Source organism: Gobio gobio, assembly GCF_949357685.1.
Source record: "Gobio gobio genome assembly, chromosome: 2".
Classification (NCBI taxonomy): domain Eukaryota; kingdom Metazoa; phylum Chordata; class Actinopteri; order Cypriniformes; family Gobionidae; genus Gobio; species Gobio gobio.
Window position 1 is genome coordinate 46,141,614 of NC_137098.1, and position 18,697 is coordinate 46,160,310.

Sequence of the window (18,697 nt, forward strand, 5' to 3'; positions counted from 1 at the left end):
ACAGCATGATACATTTATTTTTTCTCAGGTATCGAGACTACAGATACCCACCTGGCCATGAAAAGCAATACACACACACAATGCAGTTCTGGCACATCTTGGCTGCTAAGCTAGCCTTCATCATCATCATGGAAGTAAGCAACTGCATAATCCAAAGTACTTTTAATTTAATTTTAGGAAACCTAGAGTTAATATGTGAATATGCAGGTGTTTAATTTGAAAGAACTTTTATTTTTGTTTTGGGATATAATGCCTATGATCAGGAAGGTGAAGTAAAGAATAGAAAAAGCAAGTAATGGAAAGTGAGCAATCTCTAAGTTCAGCAGCTTTATGACTGAAACCTTTGAATAGTAGAGTAAGATTTTTTTTTAGAGAAGAAGCATGTTAAATTGATCAAAACTGACAGTAAAAACTTTTACATTGTTGCTAATATATTCTGTTTCAAATAAATGCTGTTCTTTTTCCTGATAAATCCTGATAAAATGCATCAGGAAAATAGGAAATAGCACAACCATTTTTAACGTTAACAATAACAAATGTTTCTTAAACACCAAATCAGCAAATTTGCACGTTCTGTCTTTTCAGCTGGGCAAAGGGATTAAATTCCAATTTACTTTTATCTGACTCCATTTTATCATAATCTCAAATTTAGGTTAGAATGCCAATTGATTATTTGGTCATTTATATTTAATAGTTTAACTACACATTTAATTATCCTGTTTAACCCTTTGTTGAAATTATACCCGTTCATAATCTACTCGAGTTAGTTAATAATTCCAGAGCAAGTCAGAATAAATCAGTGTAACAATTTATTATTAGTCAGGTAAATGTATCATGCCAATTACATAATCAATTTAAAGATAATCCATGCATAACATCAAATGCTCGGAAGTAAAGAATAAAATATGGATACCTGCCTTCTGAAAATTACGTAACGGAGACACTCAGCGTTATAGGGCTGACCGATGTAAAGTTTTGCGCCCTGAAGTTTCTGCAACATCTCCCTAAATACTTAGACCAAGACAGAAAACTCTTTCAAATGGAAACGTTTTAACAATGGGAATAACAATTAGCATTAGTTAAGTCTTGTAGACTTGTATTGGCGGCAGGAGGTAGAGAACATTTGGCCGAAGACACACCCATCACTCAATAAGCAAAATATCTCTAAACTCTTAAAACCTTTATTACCTTTTGGTTTACTTCTGTGGTGATAAGACCTTTGTACCAGTTGCACTGAGACATTTCAAATGATATCAAACATGTATAATACTGTAAGAGGCAGTGAAAGGAAAGGCATGTAAATTAAGGTCATTCTTAGATGATTAACTCAGCGTGGCGTTGTCTCGAATGGGGACGCTAAATGTATAAGAGTGAGTTTAGATGTTAATTTCCTTTGTTTTCTCAGAGTCCTCGTATCTCAGTCAGACAGCCCGGCATTTGCTAGTTTTTCCAGCCTTACAATTATAAACTATTATATTATTTTATATACTATTATTTTATATTATAAACTAATATTTATATTTTATTTCATTTATTTCAGCTTTATTTCCATTCATTACAATTTGTAATAGTTTTAGTTAATAATAACCCTGGTATATAGTAAATAAAAGGTTTGTCTGTTTGTTTCAAAACTTGATGGCTTGAAACTTAAAGAAGAAAAAATATTGTGCAGGAATATAAAATGGAGGATTAGAACTGCACATGATGATCTCTGGCTATAAGTATTAGCACAGTAGTACTCTGATCTTGGGGAAGCTTTAACATGAACATTGTTTTTAGTATCTGAATTTCTATAAAGAAAATGAAGTGAGCTCAATACAATGATAAAAAAAAGACATATACTGTATGAACAATTATATTCGCTAAGCAGTTAGTTACCATTTGACACACAAGCTTACCCTCGGTTTCACAGACGAGGCTTAAGCCCAGTCCCAGACTAAAATGTGTGTTTTAACTGAAAGCAAATCTTAAAATTTGTCAGTGCCATTGTTTTGTCTCAAGATTCACACCAGTTATTTTTTAAGGCACGTTTATATAAGCTACTTTAATGTCCTGATTGAACTAAGGCCTAATCCTGACTTAATCTAAGTGCAGGCCTTAGATGTCTAAATTTGGTTCTATGTGCACATGTTTACTGTTTCCCCTTGTTTCTCAGCACGTTGTATTTGTGGTGAAATTCTTCGTGGCATGGCTGATTCCAGATGTGCCATCAGACGTGAAAGCGCGTATAAAGCGGGAACGCTTTCTGGTTCAGGAATACCTGCACAACTACGAAGTGGAGAAACTCAAGATGCAGCTGAGCCAGAGTTTCTGCCTGTCCACAGAAACGGCCTCACTGCTGCCCTCTAGTCCTAATAAACACCAGGTGCTTTCTGAATGTATTTGAACATCCCTGAACCCTCAGGACTCCTCAAATGTACTGTACAATGCATGGAGGAATCGAATCTTCGGGACCCCCTTCAAATATTTATTGCTAAAAACTGCCTGCCCTCATCCAGACAACTGCCAGAACTTAAGAACAACACGCCTAACAATGAAACCAATCTGCAGCTTTTTTTCTGCTTGCAATTTACGGGAGAACAATACGGTTTCCTCTGTGTTTCTTTTACATGTCCGGAGTGCACTTATATAACTGCACTTTTTCAAAGGAGAAAGACTTGGAGACGGATCACAGTGATTTAAACAGCAAACCCTCTGGAAAGCAGCCTGGTGCTCCTCATGTTGCTATGAAGGCAACTTAAGAATAATCAGATATGACCATGAACACTTATGAAAATGTTTTAGAAGGCAATAATGCTTGTACGTCTGTCCAGCTTTTTGCCGTTATATTTTTTTTTTTAAAGATGTAATCTGCATGTTTTGCCCTGTACGTCTGACTGTGAAAGAGGTACATGTAGACTGTGTTTATTGTTTTGTGTGTGTGTGGGCGTGTGAGATTTAACAGTTAATATTTGTTTTTGGTCAGTGGATTTTACCACTAAGCTTATTTTCCCTTATGAAACACAGAATATCATAATCATTTCTGTAGTGTTTGCATTATCATGTTTCTCAGAGTATTTATATTTTATTGTTATTATTTTAATTAATGCTGTACCTTGTAGAAGATTTGCAACCCACACATTTAGTTCAGTGTAATATTAAAATGTAATGATATTTTTGTTATCATTATTATTATTATTAGCTTCCTTCAAAGATGTATTTATTGCTTCAGAATAATCATATAACTGATTTCTTATCTGGTTGAAGGGATGGATTGTGGAAGGATTGTGTTTTTGCCAGATTAAGCTCTATAATGAACTGCTATATCTTTTCTGATGCTTCAGAAAACAGAAACTCAAGCCATTATGCATCACCTTATACTGCAAGGTCAATGTTTGCACATCATATATCTGAGGCTAATGAACATTAGCTCTTGTCTTTAATCATGACTAGGAGAACACTAGTCCTTTGTTTTCATTATATTATTTCACTGTAATTCTGTACAAATGCACTTAACAGGTCAGTTCAGATTTTTGTAATCAGTTCTCCATGCATCGGTGACTTTGATATTCACCCTGATAACTGCATTTGCTATTACAGCAGTGATGGGGCAAATTCATTCAGTGAAACAGGCTTTCAGAGATCCCGATGTTAATACATGCAAAAGGACAAAAGAAACTGCATCACAGTTTTGAAGTGAATGAATGGAAGAAATGTGTTACTGACCTGGTGTAAAGAGATTTGGTTCAAATATTTTGAGCTGCCCCGTCAACATTTCAGACATTCTGTAGCACTGTTGATAAACACTATTCACTCAGCGCCAACATCCTCTACAGGGACTTGACGGGTTGGAAAACAAGCAAGCATGTTAATATTATGTCCCAGGTATTCAACTCTGTTTTTAAAGTGTCTTAATTCAACTACACATGACTTCCATGTACACAACAGTTTGTGAGCCATACATGTTCATTTCACACAAATCTGTTATGAATTCTCGATCTATTTTTTTTTAGGCTGTCAAATGATCTTTTATGGGTAATGCAATTATAGTTTACAGAACTATTCTGATTATTGTGTGTTGCTATACTTGTAAACTAAGTTTTATTCAAAACAATCTATGTACTCAATGTGAATATATTTAATAAATGTGACAGGGACATTTTAAAAATATCTACAAAAAATTATTATTAAAAAATGCTCTTAGTTTAGGATTTTTTTGTGTCTTTTCAGATAAGACCATGTCACCCATGCCTTTGCCTTAACTATTTTCTTTGACAATGATAATTATGTGTATTTTTTATTTGGCCTACAAATGTTTACAAATGAGTTGCATGGAAGCCGTGTGAATAATCATTACGTTTTTAAAAGTAATTCTTGTCTGCATTTCAATGAGGAGAACGTGCCAAAATAAAGTGATTGAAGTATATCACGCGTGTTTAGCACTTGTTGGGCACCTCTGCAGTACGGGAAATGAGCACAAGATGGCGCCTGCGCTTCACTAAGCGCGCCATCATCAACCTGTTGTGTGCCGCTTTCAGGAACGCGCAGCGTCGCAACAGCGCAGTTACTTTCCCACGAAGAGCTCTGTGATTTAGAAGCATATCAAAATGATACAAACGATTTTATGAAGGTAACTTATCAAAATGCATATCCCACATTATCCCCAGCCATTAGAATCAGACTTAATTTCAAAATTCTCTGTATTGCTTCGAATTTGACATATGCGTACATACAATAGCAATTTTTATTTATTTATTTTTGCTGTGGAGGACAGTGAAACAGAGGGAGGGGGGCTGCGAGGTATGTATGAATTATTAATACGCTTTCCTTCACACCAGCACACACACTTGGAGGGGGAAACACCCCTCATTCGGTTTCCATAGCACCGCCCCCAGGAGGCTTGCACGGCCTTTGATGGAAAACAAGCAATTGGCGTAAAAGCACAAATGTAGAAACTTCGAATGTCACGTCACTTGCCTTTCACATATAGCTATATAGGCTACGCATAGAAAAACTATCATTTGCCGCACGTGGAACATAATTCAGATCATCCGAGGACAAAATCAAAGAAAATGTGAATGGAATGTGAACATTGTCCTCCCTCTCTAACCCCTCCCAAAGCAGTGAACCGCTGCTGGCACTCTGACGGGAGTGTTCCGCCTCGCGCACAGCGCACACTGCTAGTTGGCAAAGGAGTGGCGGCGGGAGCTCGCGCCGCTCTGAACGCGAGACTGTCGCTGACCTTGGTGCTGAAAGCTATTCACCTCCTAAACACCTAAAAAAGTGACAGTACGAGACAAGGAACTGGGCTGTTTTTTCTTTTTTCCCTCTTATTTGATCATACAACGTTGTTTTAATCCGATTTTTTTTCCTTCAAAAACTAATTTTGAAGCGAACATTAATTTGTCGACTCCAATCTGAGATGGCATCGCGTGCCCTTATCGCGCGCAGGGCAGTTTATGAGTTTATAATTATGAGTAGACAGAGCCAGACCACTTCTGATATCTCTCTTGTGTAGGCGGATTTTTTTTTTCCCTCCTTCGCTCCGTCGTGAATTTTCCTCATCCGTCTTACTGAATCATTGATCCGCTGGGTATCGGTCCGGTATGCTCTGTCATCTCACACTGTGACATGCTACTTTAACATTACCGGGAAAAAACGAGGGATTATCACACTTGGACATGGAGACTCCGAAGGAGCCTGGTTTTGTGCCCAGCAAAGAGGGGCTGAAGCAACTAGCGGGGAAGACACTGGGGCGCGTGTACAAGTAAGATATTTTAACATTATCCAATTGAATCAGTCATTTTTAAAATAATAGGCCTGCATGTGTGCATATTGTGGCGCCAAATACACATGAACTATAACAGAACAGAAAAATCACGAATTTGTTGCTAGTTTGATCTGTTCACTAACGAGTTTCCCCAGTCGATTTCGGCGTCACGCTTCATGGAGACGTGCTGAAAATTATGTAATTCTGCATAATCTTTGGAGGAGGGGATGGAAGCATGCAAGTTTTTCTATCTTTAAAGGTTGTCATTGTAACCCGGCGATTAAAATGCATTTCCGACTGAATAGTAATCGTTCAATTTGAGGACCCCCTTGGGGGTCTCTTCTTATTTAGAGAACATTCACATAAAACCACGATTGAAATCATGAGAAAATCGGGGTATCCATTACTTAACGTTGCTCCTCGAAATTGAATGATTTTTGTGCGTGTGTCGTATTAATAAAACCTTTTTGTAATCTATGAAAATGGGGGGGGGGGGGGGGGGATCAACCGCCTCGACCATATTTGAACGAGTTGTTCTTTCGCAACTGAAATACCTTTCACCACCTTTAATTCATGTCTCCCCTCATATTTACATTTTTTTTTTCGTTTACTTATAGCATTTTGTAGTCTCTGAGTATTTTCCAAAATACTAGGACATGTGTTTTATTTGTCTACTGAAATCAAACAAATGAATATACATTTTACACGTGCAAAATATTACAACATAAAATCCATTAATTCCGTCACATCTGTTAATGAAATCATATGCATACATCTGTTAATGAAATCATATGCATGAATCGAAATGCATGACCTTTTTCATTTATTTAAAAAAATATATAGGATACCTACATTTTTGCATAGTAATTTATTGAATTTATCTTCACACAATGGGTTTTCATTAAATAATAGTAAATAGCAAATAACTCTCTTTTTGGATACCTATGCATAGGTATATTAAAATCGTGTTAGTGAATATCAGTGGACCATAAGCCTGTGTGAATGTAAATAAGGTGAAGGTGAAGGGAATGCTGCAATGCGGTACAGTGCGCTTAACAGCAGCACACGAAGCCTATATGGAGTTTACATACAAATATTTGTGGGGGAAAAATAAATATGCAAACTATTCCTGCAGGCCATTTCAATAACTAGCTATTGTCTATGTCTGCGCAGTTTAGAGTGGGCCTACTAGTGAGAATATCTCAATTGAATTAAATGCCAAAATTATATTTTGATTCGTTTGAAGGGTGATTGTTGTCAATAATAAAATGATAAAATTCCTATTAATTGGTTCTCCCGGACCAAAGTCGTTATGCTGTTAGTGTCCCACAAGTAATCTGATAACTCTCTTCTGACTTATGCAGAGTGCTAGAAAAGAGGCAAAAACCTGGCGACAACATTGAACTGACCGAGGATGGACGGCCTGCCCAGACCAGCGAGAAAAAGCCACCTTTGTGCGACTGCACGTGCTTCGGACTTCCGCGCCGCTACATCATCGCCGTAATGAGCGGCCTCGGCTTCTGCATCTCCTTCGGTATTCGGTGCAACTTAGGCGTGGCAATAGTGAGCATGGTGAACAACAGCACCATTCACCTGAACGGAAAGATCGTCATCAAAGAGGTTTGTGCGCGTGGCACGCTTGGATTTTATATGTCCGTGTCAGCTTCGTGACACCGCCACACGCAGCTCACACACACACACACACACACACACACACACACACACACACAGAGTCTTTCTGAAATCAATTTATGGAAAACAAATAATAATACAGTAAATAATTAAAAAGCACAATGATTTGTGTTTGTTGGAAAGAGGCTTAGTGAATGCCCCACTACTAGCTTGGAAAATATTGAAAACAAGTAGGCTACTCATGCAAAAACATTGACCTTGTTATAGGACTCAAATTGATTAACTCTTCAGCTGGAAACTAATCCTTCGCTCTTGTCATTTCATTTTTGAGCACAATAATCAATAAATATTTTGTTTGCTATGGGTTTAAAAAAAAAAAAGTTAATAATTTCCCAAATAACGAATGCCATCGGCCTATTATATTACCTGTTATTGGAGGTGTGTGGAAACGTGTGCATATTCTCATACACTCTAAAAAAAAAAGGTTCTATATGGCACCAAAAATAGTTCTTGGCTCGTAATCATAGGGGAACCTTTTTTAGTGCTATATAGCACCATTTTTGGTGCTTCAGTGGTTCTTCAGCGGTTCTTAAGAGGTTCTTCACCGGTTCTTTGACTAAGGTGCTATATAGCACCTCTGAAGAACCGCTGAAGAACCACTGAAGCACCAAAATTGGTGCTATATAGCACTAAAAAAGGTTCCCCTATGATTACGAGCCTTTTTTTAGAGTGTATTTAGTCTCTCGCCCTTTTACAGACAGGATTACCAACCTGATATCTTCTGTTATTTCTCTCCCATAGAAGGCAAAGTTCAACTGGGACCCGGAAACAGTTGGAATGATTCATGGCTCGTTTTTCTGGGGTTATATTGTGACACAAATTCCCGGAGGATACATTTGTTCTAGACTGGCGGCAAACAGGTAAAGCTTTAGAAATATAGGCTAATATTTATTTGTTAATTCGTTCAGATTATTATTATTGTTCTTCTTCTTATTATAATTATTATTATTATTATTTTGTCAATAATTAATTGTAGCCTATTGAAAGCTGAAAGTCGCATTTGGTTTATATAATTTTACGCATTGCAATAGAACATAGTAGACTAATTTGGGGAAAAGCCTAATGGTAACGAAAGAACATTAATAATTAATTATTAAGACATTTACAAACAATAAATATTCTATAACAACAGTCTATTTTATTGATCAATTATATTAGCTATTTATAACGGTTCACATATGTTTGTCCCTATGATTTTGCAAACCGAGCAATTAAAATCATTGCAACTTACGTCATACATTACTAAAAGATGGTTTCGCCCAAGTTTTCCAAACCAGCGGGATCGCGCTTAGAGCTTCTGCATAAAACAGGAGCATCTCTAGGTGTTTGTCCACCCAGAACGAAAGCGGTGCGAAAATAGCTGCCTAACACGGAATTTTGTTAAATTTAGCTATTAAAAATGTATTTGATTTTGTTTTACATTATTGAATGTAATAGGAGAAATACATAGGCCTATGTATGATTTCAGTCATAAGACGTTATAAACCTAATATTTGAAATAAGCAATAGCCGAATTGGCATGTGTAAAATCGAGCTGAAAAGATTGCTATAGGCCTACATCCGTGGTGCGTTCTTCATTTTATTCGAGCCTGTAGCCTACTATAGCAGTGATGACTGCATGCTGTATTATTCAAGGCACTTTGTTATTCATAGCTGCTACTGGATATGTGCCTGTCATTGGAAGAAAAGGATGATGGGAGGAGCTATAGCACAAGTGCAACCCAACCTCCTATTTGTACTAGCCCTATCGATTGATTGTATAAAGATTTGTAAGGACACCGGACACGCATTTCGTGTGAAATTATTAATTTCGTTATATCATCGTTACTTTATGCATTATTTAGAGCTTATATTGAATCAAATTTATCTCAGAAAACGAAGAAAGGAGAAAGATTTTTTTTTTTAATAAAAAAAAAACGATGTGCTAGGCTATATATTTTTTTTATTTAAAGGCCATAGTCAATATTGTAGGCTAATAGCCTACATCACTGTTCTAATTTGTTTTAATTCAATTATAATATAAACCTTACATTCTAAAAAATGCCGGGTTAAAAATGGACTAACCCAGCAATTAGGTTGTTTTAACCCAGTGAATGGGTCAGCGGTTGGGTTAAATGTTTGCTTAAAACAACCCAATCGCTGGGTTAAAACAACCCAATTACTGGGTTAGTCCATTTTCAACCCAACTTGGGTTGATTTTAACCCAGCATTTTTAGAGTGTAGCAACAGGCCTAGGCCTACAATTTTTTTTGTTTGTTCAAGTAGGCTAAATAAACGAATAAATCAAGGCTTCAGAGTGACAGGCAGAGGTAGAGAGTAGATGTCTATGGTTGATCAGTCTGCTTGTGTTCCAGTGTTGCGTGAGTGGCAGACTGAACGCTGACCCGTCGTGTGAGTTGTAGGATTAGACTGTGGGAGCGGGTCTGTGGGGCATTCTCCACCTGTTAATGAGATCCCGGGGGAAACCGTGTCTAATCTGCTCAATGAGGGGGGCATGGCAACCAGCCCCAGACATGTTGCCAGAGGGTTTGGCCGTGCCTCATATATCACGCAGCAATTTATAAAACAAAACAAAAAATAGAACTAGGCCTACCATGTCGGTAGCCTAGCTGGAACATTGGACACAATTTGTTCTCACTAAAACATCCGTTTTCATGGCCAACAATAGGCTAAACGAACGGTTGTTTGTCAAAAACCATTTTGCTGTGCAATTGCAGGCTATAGTTCTATTAACTCCGTACGTCAAATCTTTGACATAATTGTCGTTGCAGAAATTATACAACAGTTCTCAGTTCATATTTCGGCTGTTGGTTGACGTGATTGAGATCTAATTGAATCAGCGAGTCTCGTGCCGGAGAACTCCCTCAATCCGATTAGCGAGTGCCGGTGGGAGAGAGGGTCTCGAGCTCTACAAGACGTCAGGAAAATTGGAAATAAATGGAAACCCGTATTTCTTCTGTTGCAGTAGGTGCTGGCATCACTCCGCAGGACCAATATCCCCGTCTTTTTTTCGCAGAAAGAATATTTGAATTGTAGTTATATTATTTTTGTTTAAAACAGTATGTACGCGAATAAACCAAAATAGCAGATAACTAAAATAGGCTAGACTTAAACACGATAAATAAATGTTTTAAAATTATTATTTTTTCCATTCTATTATAGTCCAATGGTAGGCTATATCATTTAACCATGTTTCCATTTGTTATTCATGATATTTTTCATTCTATAATTCACTGGTAGGCTATATAATTTAACAATGTTTCCATCTGTTATTCAGGGTATTTGGCGCAGCCATTTTCCTCACGTCCACACTGAATATGTTCATCCCCTCAGCTGCACGTTCTCACTATGGTTGCGTCATATTCGTCAGGATATTACAAGGGCTTGTAGAGGTAACTTTGATTTTCTCTCATTTCAATCGAATTGCTTGTTTGCTAATAGCGATCTAATAGCATAACCATCTATAGGTATTCATTTCTCAAATTTGTGCACTTGCCTTTGGTGGATATTTTCTCAAAAAGCCATTTGTGGGAATTCTTACTGTAAAAGCCCATAGTCCTGTAACAATCAGTTATGGCCTGAGGATATTCTGAGAGAATAATAACCCAGGCTTTGTCTTTAGTACAACTGTATTGATCTATAGAGGCAACTAGATTACGTCCATCATGACAACAATGTATATATTATTATTTTTCTTTTATTCCTAAACAATGGAATATTAATTTGCATTTAAATAGACTTGTGTGATGTAACTTTTTTTTAATATATCATCTGTCTAAGCACATTTCTTTATGATATAAAACAGGATGTGTAATATTATTGTTCTCAGGGTGTGACCTACCCAGCCTGTCATGGGATCTGGAGTAAATGGGCCCCTCCACTGGAAAGAAGCCGTCTAGCCACAACCTCTTTCTGTGGTAATTTTTCATCTTTATTCTCTTTAAAGCAAATATAGATTAGTGGATAATAAATAAAACCATGTGTCATTATATTTTTTGTTTAGTTGCTATCTTAGTGCCTCATTATTGTGTGCATGTTAAAAATTAAATTTGTTGTTTATCCTCAAGAATTCAGTCAAACATTATTTATGCATTAACTGTTTTTTCCTGTGTTGTTTTAATGCATATAATCAGCAACTGAATTTGAAGCTTCCAGAGTTTATTTGGTTCCATTCAAGATCTCACATGGCCCTCGTCCTCTCCCGTTCTGTAGGTTCCTATGCTGGAGCTGTTATTGCCATGCCTCTTGCTGGGATCCTGGTGCAGTACACTGGCTGGTCATCTGTTTTCTATGTCTATGGTAAGAGTGGTTTGTGTGTGCACATGTATGAGCCATTGTTATAGTGTAAACCGTCATTGTATGAGTGTGCTTAACGGTCTTGATGAGTGTATTTTAGTAAGTGTAGTATGGATTAACTCACTTATGCTGAGTATTGATTTTTCCTCTGATGCTGCCATGTGTCTATGCTCTGTGCTGACACCGAATCTGCCCGACCCTGTGCCAAGAATTAGTACGCTCTGTCTGGAAAGCAATGAACTAATCCATTTAGTTATATGAGGAGTTTTTAGTCAGCTGATCTTCCTGTCTGCTGCTTATCTGACATCATTTTATGATGTTTCTTTTAACATCAACATCTAAGAATTGTTTGTTTCTCTTTAGGGTGTTTTGGGATGTTCTGGTATATGTTCTGGATCTTGGTGTCATATGAGAGCCCTGCTGTACATCCCACCATCTCTGCTGAAGAACGCTGCTTCATTGAGGAGAGTATCGGGGAGACCGCCAAGCTGCTAGGTCCTGCAGAAGTGAGTGAACCCTAAACATAATCGTACTCCAAACTTCTGGCTGGATAGGCAGTGTTATCTCAGGGATAAGAAGACAATATCACAGCACAAAATGCTTGACTGAAGGATTTCTTTTCAAAAGAGACGGTTTGACTAATGGAATAACATCCTCTCTCATGCAAACCTATAATTAAGCACCACTCTACAATTATCTGTAATTCTAATGCTCATTTGTTGCTTGACAGATTGTTTAACAGTACAGAGCATTATGTGGCATTGTCCATTTCTCTTGACATCAGGCCAATAATTGGCACAAGGATGGGATATTTTATTTGTTTTAAGATTTTAAACTTCCTTAAGATTGAGAGCTTTGATGGAGAGATCTGAGACAAACCCCTGTTTGCAGTTATTGCGAACAAAATTGTGATATTGCTGGCGTTTAAAAGAGTAACATTTGTTTTGAATGATTTGCAATTTGATAGAGGGTCAATAAAACCATATAATTATGTAAAGTTCCCCTATTATGCTATTTTAGGTCTCCTACAATAGGTTTACATGCATCTAAGGTTAAAAAAACACTTTCATTTTCTCATAATATACATTGCACATCACCTCTTTTTTCACAGTTTGAAATCTCTCGATAAAGGCTTTAGTCTCTCTTAACCACTCCTTTCTGAGAGCCTACTCTGCTCTGATTGGTCAGATGGCCAAGTCTGTTGTGATTGGTCTCCCGCTTACAGCGGAAACAAAATGTCCATAACCATATCTGAATTTTTGCTCCAGAGGCTTCCTCAGCACTTGTAGCCTATACATGAACAGTAACAATGGCGTTGGTTTTACTGTATCAATTCCAGCACAATTCCTCAGCCTTTGGAAATGGATTAACAGTGCAGAAAACAGCGTTTTATCAACACGTCGACGTTGCAGCTACAACTACAATCTTTGAGGGTGGGCCGAAGTACTAAGTAGTCATTGTTCGCACTTCGCAGCAATGAAGACCATAGGCCGGCATTATGCAAATTTGTTACAAACCCACATAGATATGTTACAGAAGTGAAACTGGAATTGCTGACGACTCATTTCGGCAGGTCAGAATCAAATCTTTCTATCAGGAGACTATAACTTTAATTGTTGTGCACTTTGATCTTTAAAGTCACCATGAAATAAAAAGTAATTTTTTTGTCTTTTAGTATGAATATGTTAAGCATTAAGCTAGTGTGCTCCAAAACAATGACAAAATTCGCATTTAGAAGATTTAAGCATACAAAACTTTCAGTCTCTCACTTCCGCCATTATGGATCAATGATTTTGATGACATCACGCCTCACTTCAGCTTCTCATCAGATTTTCTGTCCAATCAAATGCTCTCTAGAATCTAAATTGCACCGCCCCCTGCATTATAAAGAGACGCTGAAGCTGCGGCTAAAATTGGTCACTTGTTCACACATTTAGTATTTTCTACATGGCGAATGGCTCATAGTGCACTATTTAGGGGACAGGGAACGCTTCAGACAGTGTAAATATGCTTTCCATTGGGGTGAATGCGAACCGCCACAGCATGCGCACAGTCTGTTCCGGTGAGAGACACGACACGATAGCACAGTGGATCATATGCACGAGTCGGTGCAGACCGGAAAACGTATCAGACCCATTTGAATTCTGCACAGAATGCTATATTTTAAAGGGAAATGAAGAAGATTAGGAGGAGAAATGGCTCTGGTCGAGCTGTGATATAAACTGCTCGATATGTCCCATCCTGTCTCCCTGATTCAATTGAAATTACGTCAAAACACCGAAAAATGCTGCGTGTTTCAAAGCACTCCAGTGGGCCTTTAAAACTTTGCAGACCTTTTACAGTCATAAACAGCTATATTACACTGCATGAAAGGTTATATTTGAAAAAGCATAATAGAGGAACTTTAAGTCAGGATGTGTTGAAAACAATGAGGAGATATGTGTGGCCACCAAAAAATGATGCCTTTTAAGTATACACTTATTTCGTAAATCTTTTGTCGTCTTATTACTTTGAGGTAGAGGCCGATATATTTAGTGTCACTATGTCACTATAGGGTGGTTTTGTCACCATATGAGGACATCTAATGAAATCTGTAAGTTTAAAATACCAACAAAGACATATCAGAGAAGTCTTGCACATCAGTTGTTTTGATGCTATGTTCCTAATGTCAGTCCGCTACTTTCTTTGACCTTGGTGTAAATGCCATGCACTCCCAGAAAACATCAGTACTGACAAAGAACCAAAAATGTTCAAGACATGACAGGTAAAATCATTTGCAGTATGGGTATATTGGTAACATCTCACTCCACGTGCTGCAATACTATTTTCTTTTGCAGAAATTCAAGACACCTTGGAAGAAATTCTTCACGTCCATGCCTGTCTATGCAATCATTGTGGCCAACTTCTGCAGGAGTTGGACCTTCTATTTGCTGCTCATCAGCCAGCCTGCATATTTTGAGGAGGTGTTTGGCTTTGAGATTAGCAAGGTGATTTCAGTTTACCTTTTATATTACATGTATTTAAAGTGGTATGTGTTTTATACAAACTGCATGATTGATTAAAAAATTAACAATTGGGTAAAAATGGCTAGCCTTAGTAGGATTTTTGCCTATAATTCCAGTGTGCATCAATAAATGGGTGACCTTTGTCATTCCCTAAGGTCTGAAATAGCTTGATGAATTATTCATTGTGAATAGTTCATGATGAATTATTCATTAATCATTTATTGGTGATTTAAGTCTGTGTTTGCATCTCATTTTGCTCTTGTTTCTTCACTTCTTACAGTTAAACCGGCAATCATGTCTTTAAATCTAGTTATAGAATTAACATACTAATTAATGGTGATGCCTTGCATATTACAATAATGTTGCATGTCAATGTATTGATTTTTTAAATCACATTTATCCAGTATGTGTAATTGTGTGTAATGTAATTAACTATTTCATAATGGTTGTGACCATACTGTAAATTTAAGTAAAATGTATTCTTTGCTACGTAATATTTTAGATTAGACTTTGGAATTTTCTCTCCTTTCTGTGGTAGAACCACATCTAAAAACATTAGTCAATGGCTAATTCTTTCATTCTGCAGTGGGTTTTCAATAAGATGATTCTGAGCCTGATGGCTGCTGTCTTATTCAGGTTGGCATGCTTTCAGCCCTGCCCCATCTGGTGATGACTATTATCGTACCCATTGGGGGACAGTTAGCCGATTTCCTTCGCAGTAAAAACATCCTGTCAACTACCACAGTTCGGAAGATCATGAACTGCGGAGGTGAGTGGAGCCTATTGCAATTGCCATACAGCTCCTACATGGCTGAATTCTGGTTAAATTCATGTGAACTGGATGTTAAAGGTGTCATGAACTGGCTTTTTAAAAAAAAAATTATACTGTTGTCTGAGGTCTACTTGTGATGTTCGCATGGTTTTTACATTCAAAAACATCATAGCGAATAAGTAATAGGTTATTTTCTGCCCTGGTTTTGAGCCTCTCTCAAGACACGCTTGGTTTTAATGTGTGTGCCGCACTGAAGACTTGGAAGTAAACGCCCACTGCTATGATTGGATAAGCTTTGCATATTTAATGAGCTTCGGCTCCCCCATGAGTACGCGTGAGGCATTGTTTTGAAAGCGTACGGGGAAACGGCAACCGGAATGATTCGTCCCTCAGGGCTCGCAAAATGTCTTTATCAAACAAACACAATGATTTATCTCTCATCCACCCGCTATTAATAGGCAATTAAACACGTAAGCTGGATATTCCTTAAAAATAAAGTTCAACCACACATTTCCAATATTAGAATCCGAAGGAAGCTTATGCAGCGACTGTGTTCTTCCACAACCAGGCACAGCGCATTATCTTGCTCCACGAGTCGGTGGGCGGGGCTACAGAATCAGGCGTACATTTTTATCTGTTGAGGCGGCGTTTCAGCATACGATGACATCAATGATCGACATAATCTGAGATCGAGCGTTTTCTGGGCCTGGTGTCAATAAAAGCTTTTCTTTGACTAACAAGAAAGTTTTCAGCTCCGAAACTTACAGGATATTCTTATATTACTATAACCTTTTATATATCAAAGGCTCAAGGGAAAGTTGATTTCTCAATTCATCACCCCTTTAAATGAGAATTTGGCAACACTTTAGTTAAAGGTCCAATTCTCACTATAGTTGCTTAGTAGCATGCATAAGATATTGGCTGTTTATTAGTAATTATAAAGCACATATTAATGCCTTATTCTGCATAACCATATTCTGCATCCCTTAATCCTACCCAATAACTAAACTAAGTAATTAGGAGTTTACTGAGGCAAAAGTTGTAGTTAATAGTTAGTTAATAGTGAGAATTGGACCCTAATCTAAAGTGTAACCGAGAATTTTTAATCAATCGAAATATTTCACACTTTTACACTTTCAGCATATCCTCTAAATATATATTTTTATTGTTATATACTTGTCTATTTTAGCTTAGTGAATTGATTATCCACATGTTTTTATCTTTCACAGGCTTTGGGATGGAGGCCACTCTTTTATTGGTTGTCGGTTACTCGCACAGTAAAGGGGTGGCCATTTCATTCCTTGTGTTGGCTGTCGGCTTCAGTGGATTTGCAATATCAGGCAAGTCTTTGGGGAAACGATATGTCTGATTGAATATTTTGCCTCGCAAACCTGCCGTTTATACACAAATGACAAGAACAAGCAGCAATAAAAAGCAACCATACACAGCCAGGGAACACTGCAAATAATGCCTTATTTGTAATAAGACACCATGTTCTCCTATTATTGCTCAAACACACTCTTCCTCCACTGCAGTTTGGAAGGAATAAGTCGTTCTGCTGGACTTTTTAAATAATTCATACACACTGTCCCCTGAGAGCTGCCTCACATGCAGCACATCCAGACAGAGCACTCAACGAGGGAGGGGCTAGAGACTCCTCCGCTCTACAAGATGGCTGCTCTTTCTATTTTTAGTCTGTATCTCCAACATCATGTTAGAGATACTGAAAAATGTGCACTCTTGATGCAGAACAGTATAGTACAGGGATGGAGTGTTTGAAAATGTCATTCTGTGATGTTGTTTGGTGCAGTGTTATTTTAGGATCACTGATATACTATTGTAGTTTCTGTTCATATTTTGAATTAGATTATATTTAAAAAAAATGTTTTATTAAGTCTTAGTTTTTAGTTTTAGCTATTTTAGTTCTTAGTTTCTAACGAAAACGAGAAATGTTGGAAACTAAATAATGTTAATATGTTATTTTATTTCAGTTAATTTTTATTTTATTTCAAGTAATGAAAATAGTTTTAGTTTTAACAATAATATCCCTGGTTTGGTGCAATTAACGTAGTGCCAAAATATAATTATTTACAGTTATTTCACTTTTGGCTAATCAAATTTGAACCTCTATTGTCCATCAGGTTTTAATGTCAATCATTTAGACATCGCTCCTCGCTATGCCAGTATCCTCATGGGAATCTCTAATGGAGTGGGAACTTTGTCAGGAATGGTGTGTCCTCTTATCGTGGGCGCCATGACCAAACACAAGGTAAGACACTTTGAATTGTCAGGATTTTCTTTTGAATTCTTGATGTTCAGTATTGGTTTGGACTGGATGTATAATGCCTTGAGTTTTGACACTTATGTGGTTCAAGTAGCACAGGAGATTTGTGATCTTGATTCTTTCCTATATTATTATACCTGAAATATACATGATATTGTGATTTTAAAAGGTTTTGTGTGACAAATTTTTTGATCTTTCTCCCTATTCATTGTCAAAAGTGCATGTTTATTTCATGTGTTATTCATTGCAGCTCCCAGGATGAGTTTCTTTATGTCAATGAATTCCTGACAACTCTTTTATCCTTTCAGACCCGAGAAGAGTGGCAGTATGTGTTCCTTATCGCTTCCATGGTGCATTATGGCGGGGTAATCTTCTATGGCATCTTCGCCTCTGGGGAGCAGCAGCCATGGGCAGATCCGGAGCAGACCAGCGAAGAGAAGTGCGGTTTCATTGATGAAGATGAGCTGGCTGAGGAAACGGGGGACATCACCCAGGGCTACAGTGCCCTGGGAGGTCCAGCCAAGACCTACGGTGCCACCACACAATTGAACGGAGGATGGGCAGAAGGATGGGATAAACGAGAGGTGTTTGTACAGGAAGGTGCGGAAGAAGAGAGTTACGGATACAGGCAGGGTGCGAATTACTCCTAGACCTTGCAAATACACACTAACACACACGCACACAGACATACACAAACAGTGGCGCAAAAAAGTATTCCAAAAAAGTACAAAAGTCACAGTTGAAAACGTGTAAATTCCATTGCATTAAACAAGATATCGAACCAAGTGCAATCTGCAACAAATCAGCTTTTCTTTCTTGGGTGTAAGAAGTGTCCATTAGAAGTGTCTTCACAAATATATATATATATAGTTATATATAAATAATGTATATGATATATA

The 18,697-nt window shown here is 37.6% G+C and overlaps 2 protein-coding genes across 5 annotated transcripts in view; both read left to right on the forward strand.

The window, feature by feature from the left end:
• Positions 1–4,406, forward strand: part of ano5b (anoctamin 5b) — a 46,519-nt gene extending 42,113 nt beyond the window's left edge. For all 4 annotated transcript variants that reach the window (XM_079810442.1, XM_079810441.1, XM_079810443.1 and 1 more), the window contains 2 exons: positions 29–134; positions 2,156–4,406. In XM_079810442.1, coding sequence (XP_079666568.1) covers positions 29–134; positions 2,156–2,386 — 337 coding nt within the window. In that variant the 3' untranslated portion in view covers positions 2,387–4,406. The remainder of the gene's footprint in view (positions 1–28; positions 135–2,155) is intronic.
• Positions 4,407–5,148: 742 nt separating this feature from the next.
• Positions 5,149–18,448, forward strand: slc17a6b (solute carrier family 17 member 6b; the record flags this gene model as incomplete). The annotated part of the gene is made up of 12 exons (XM_079836922.1): positions 5,149–5,746; positions 7,114–7,369; positions 8,183–8,301; positions 10,719–10,833; positions 11,271–11,358; positions 11,654–11,740; positions 12,101–12,243; positions 14,575–14,724; positions 15,379–15,511; positions 16,744–16,854; positions 17,656–17,783; positions 18,107–18,448. The coding sequence occupies exons 1-12, from the start codon at positions 5,661–5,663 to the stop codon at positions 18,446–18,448; spliced, it is 1,758 nt and encodes a 585-aa protein (XP_079693048.1). The 5' UTR covers positions 5,149–5,660.
• Positions 18,449–18,697: the final 249 nt, after the last annotated feature.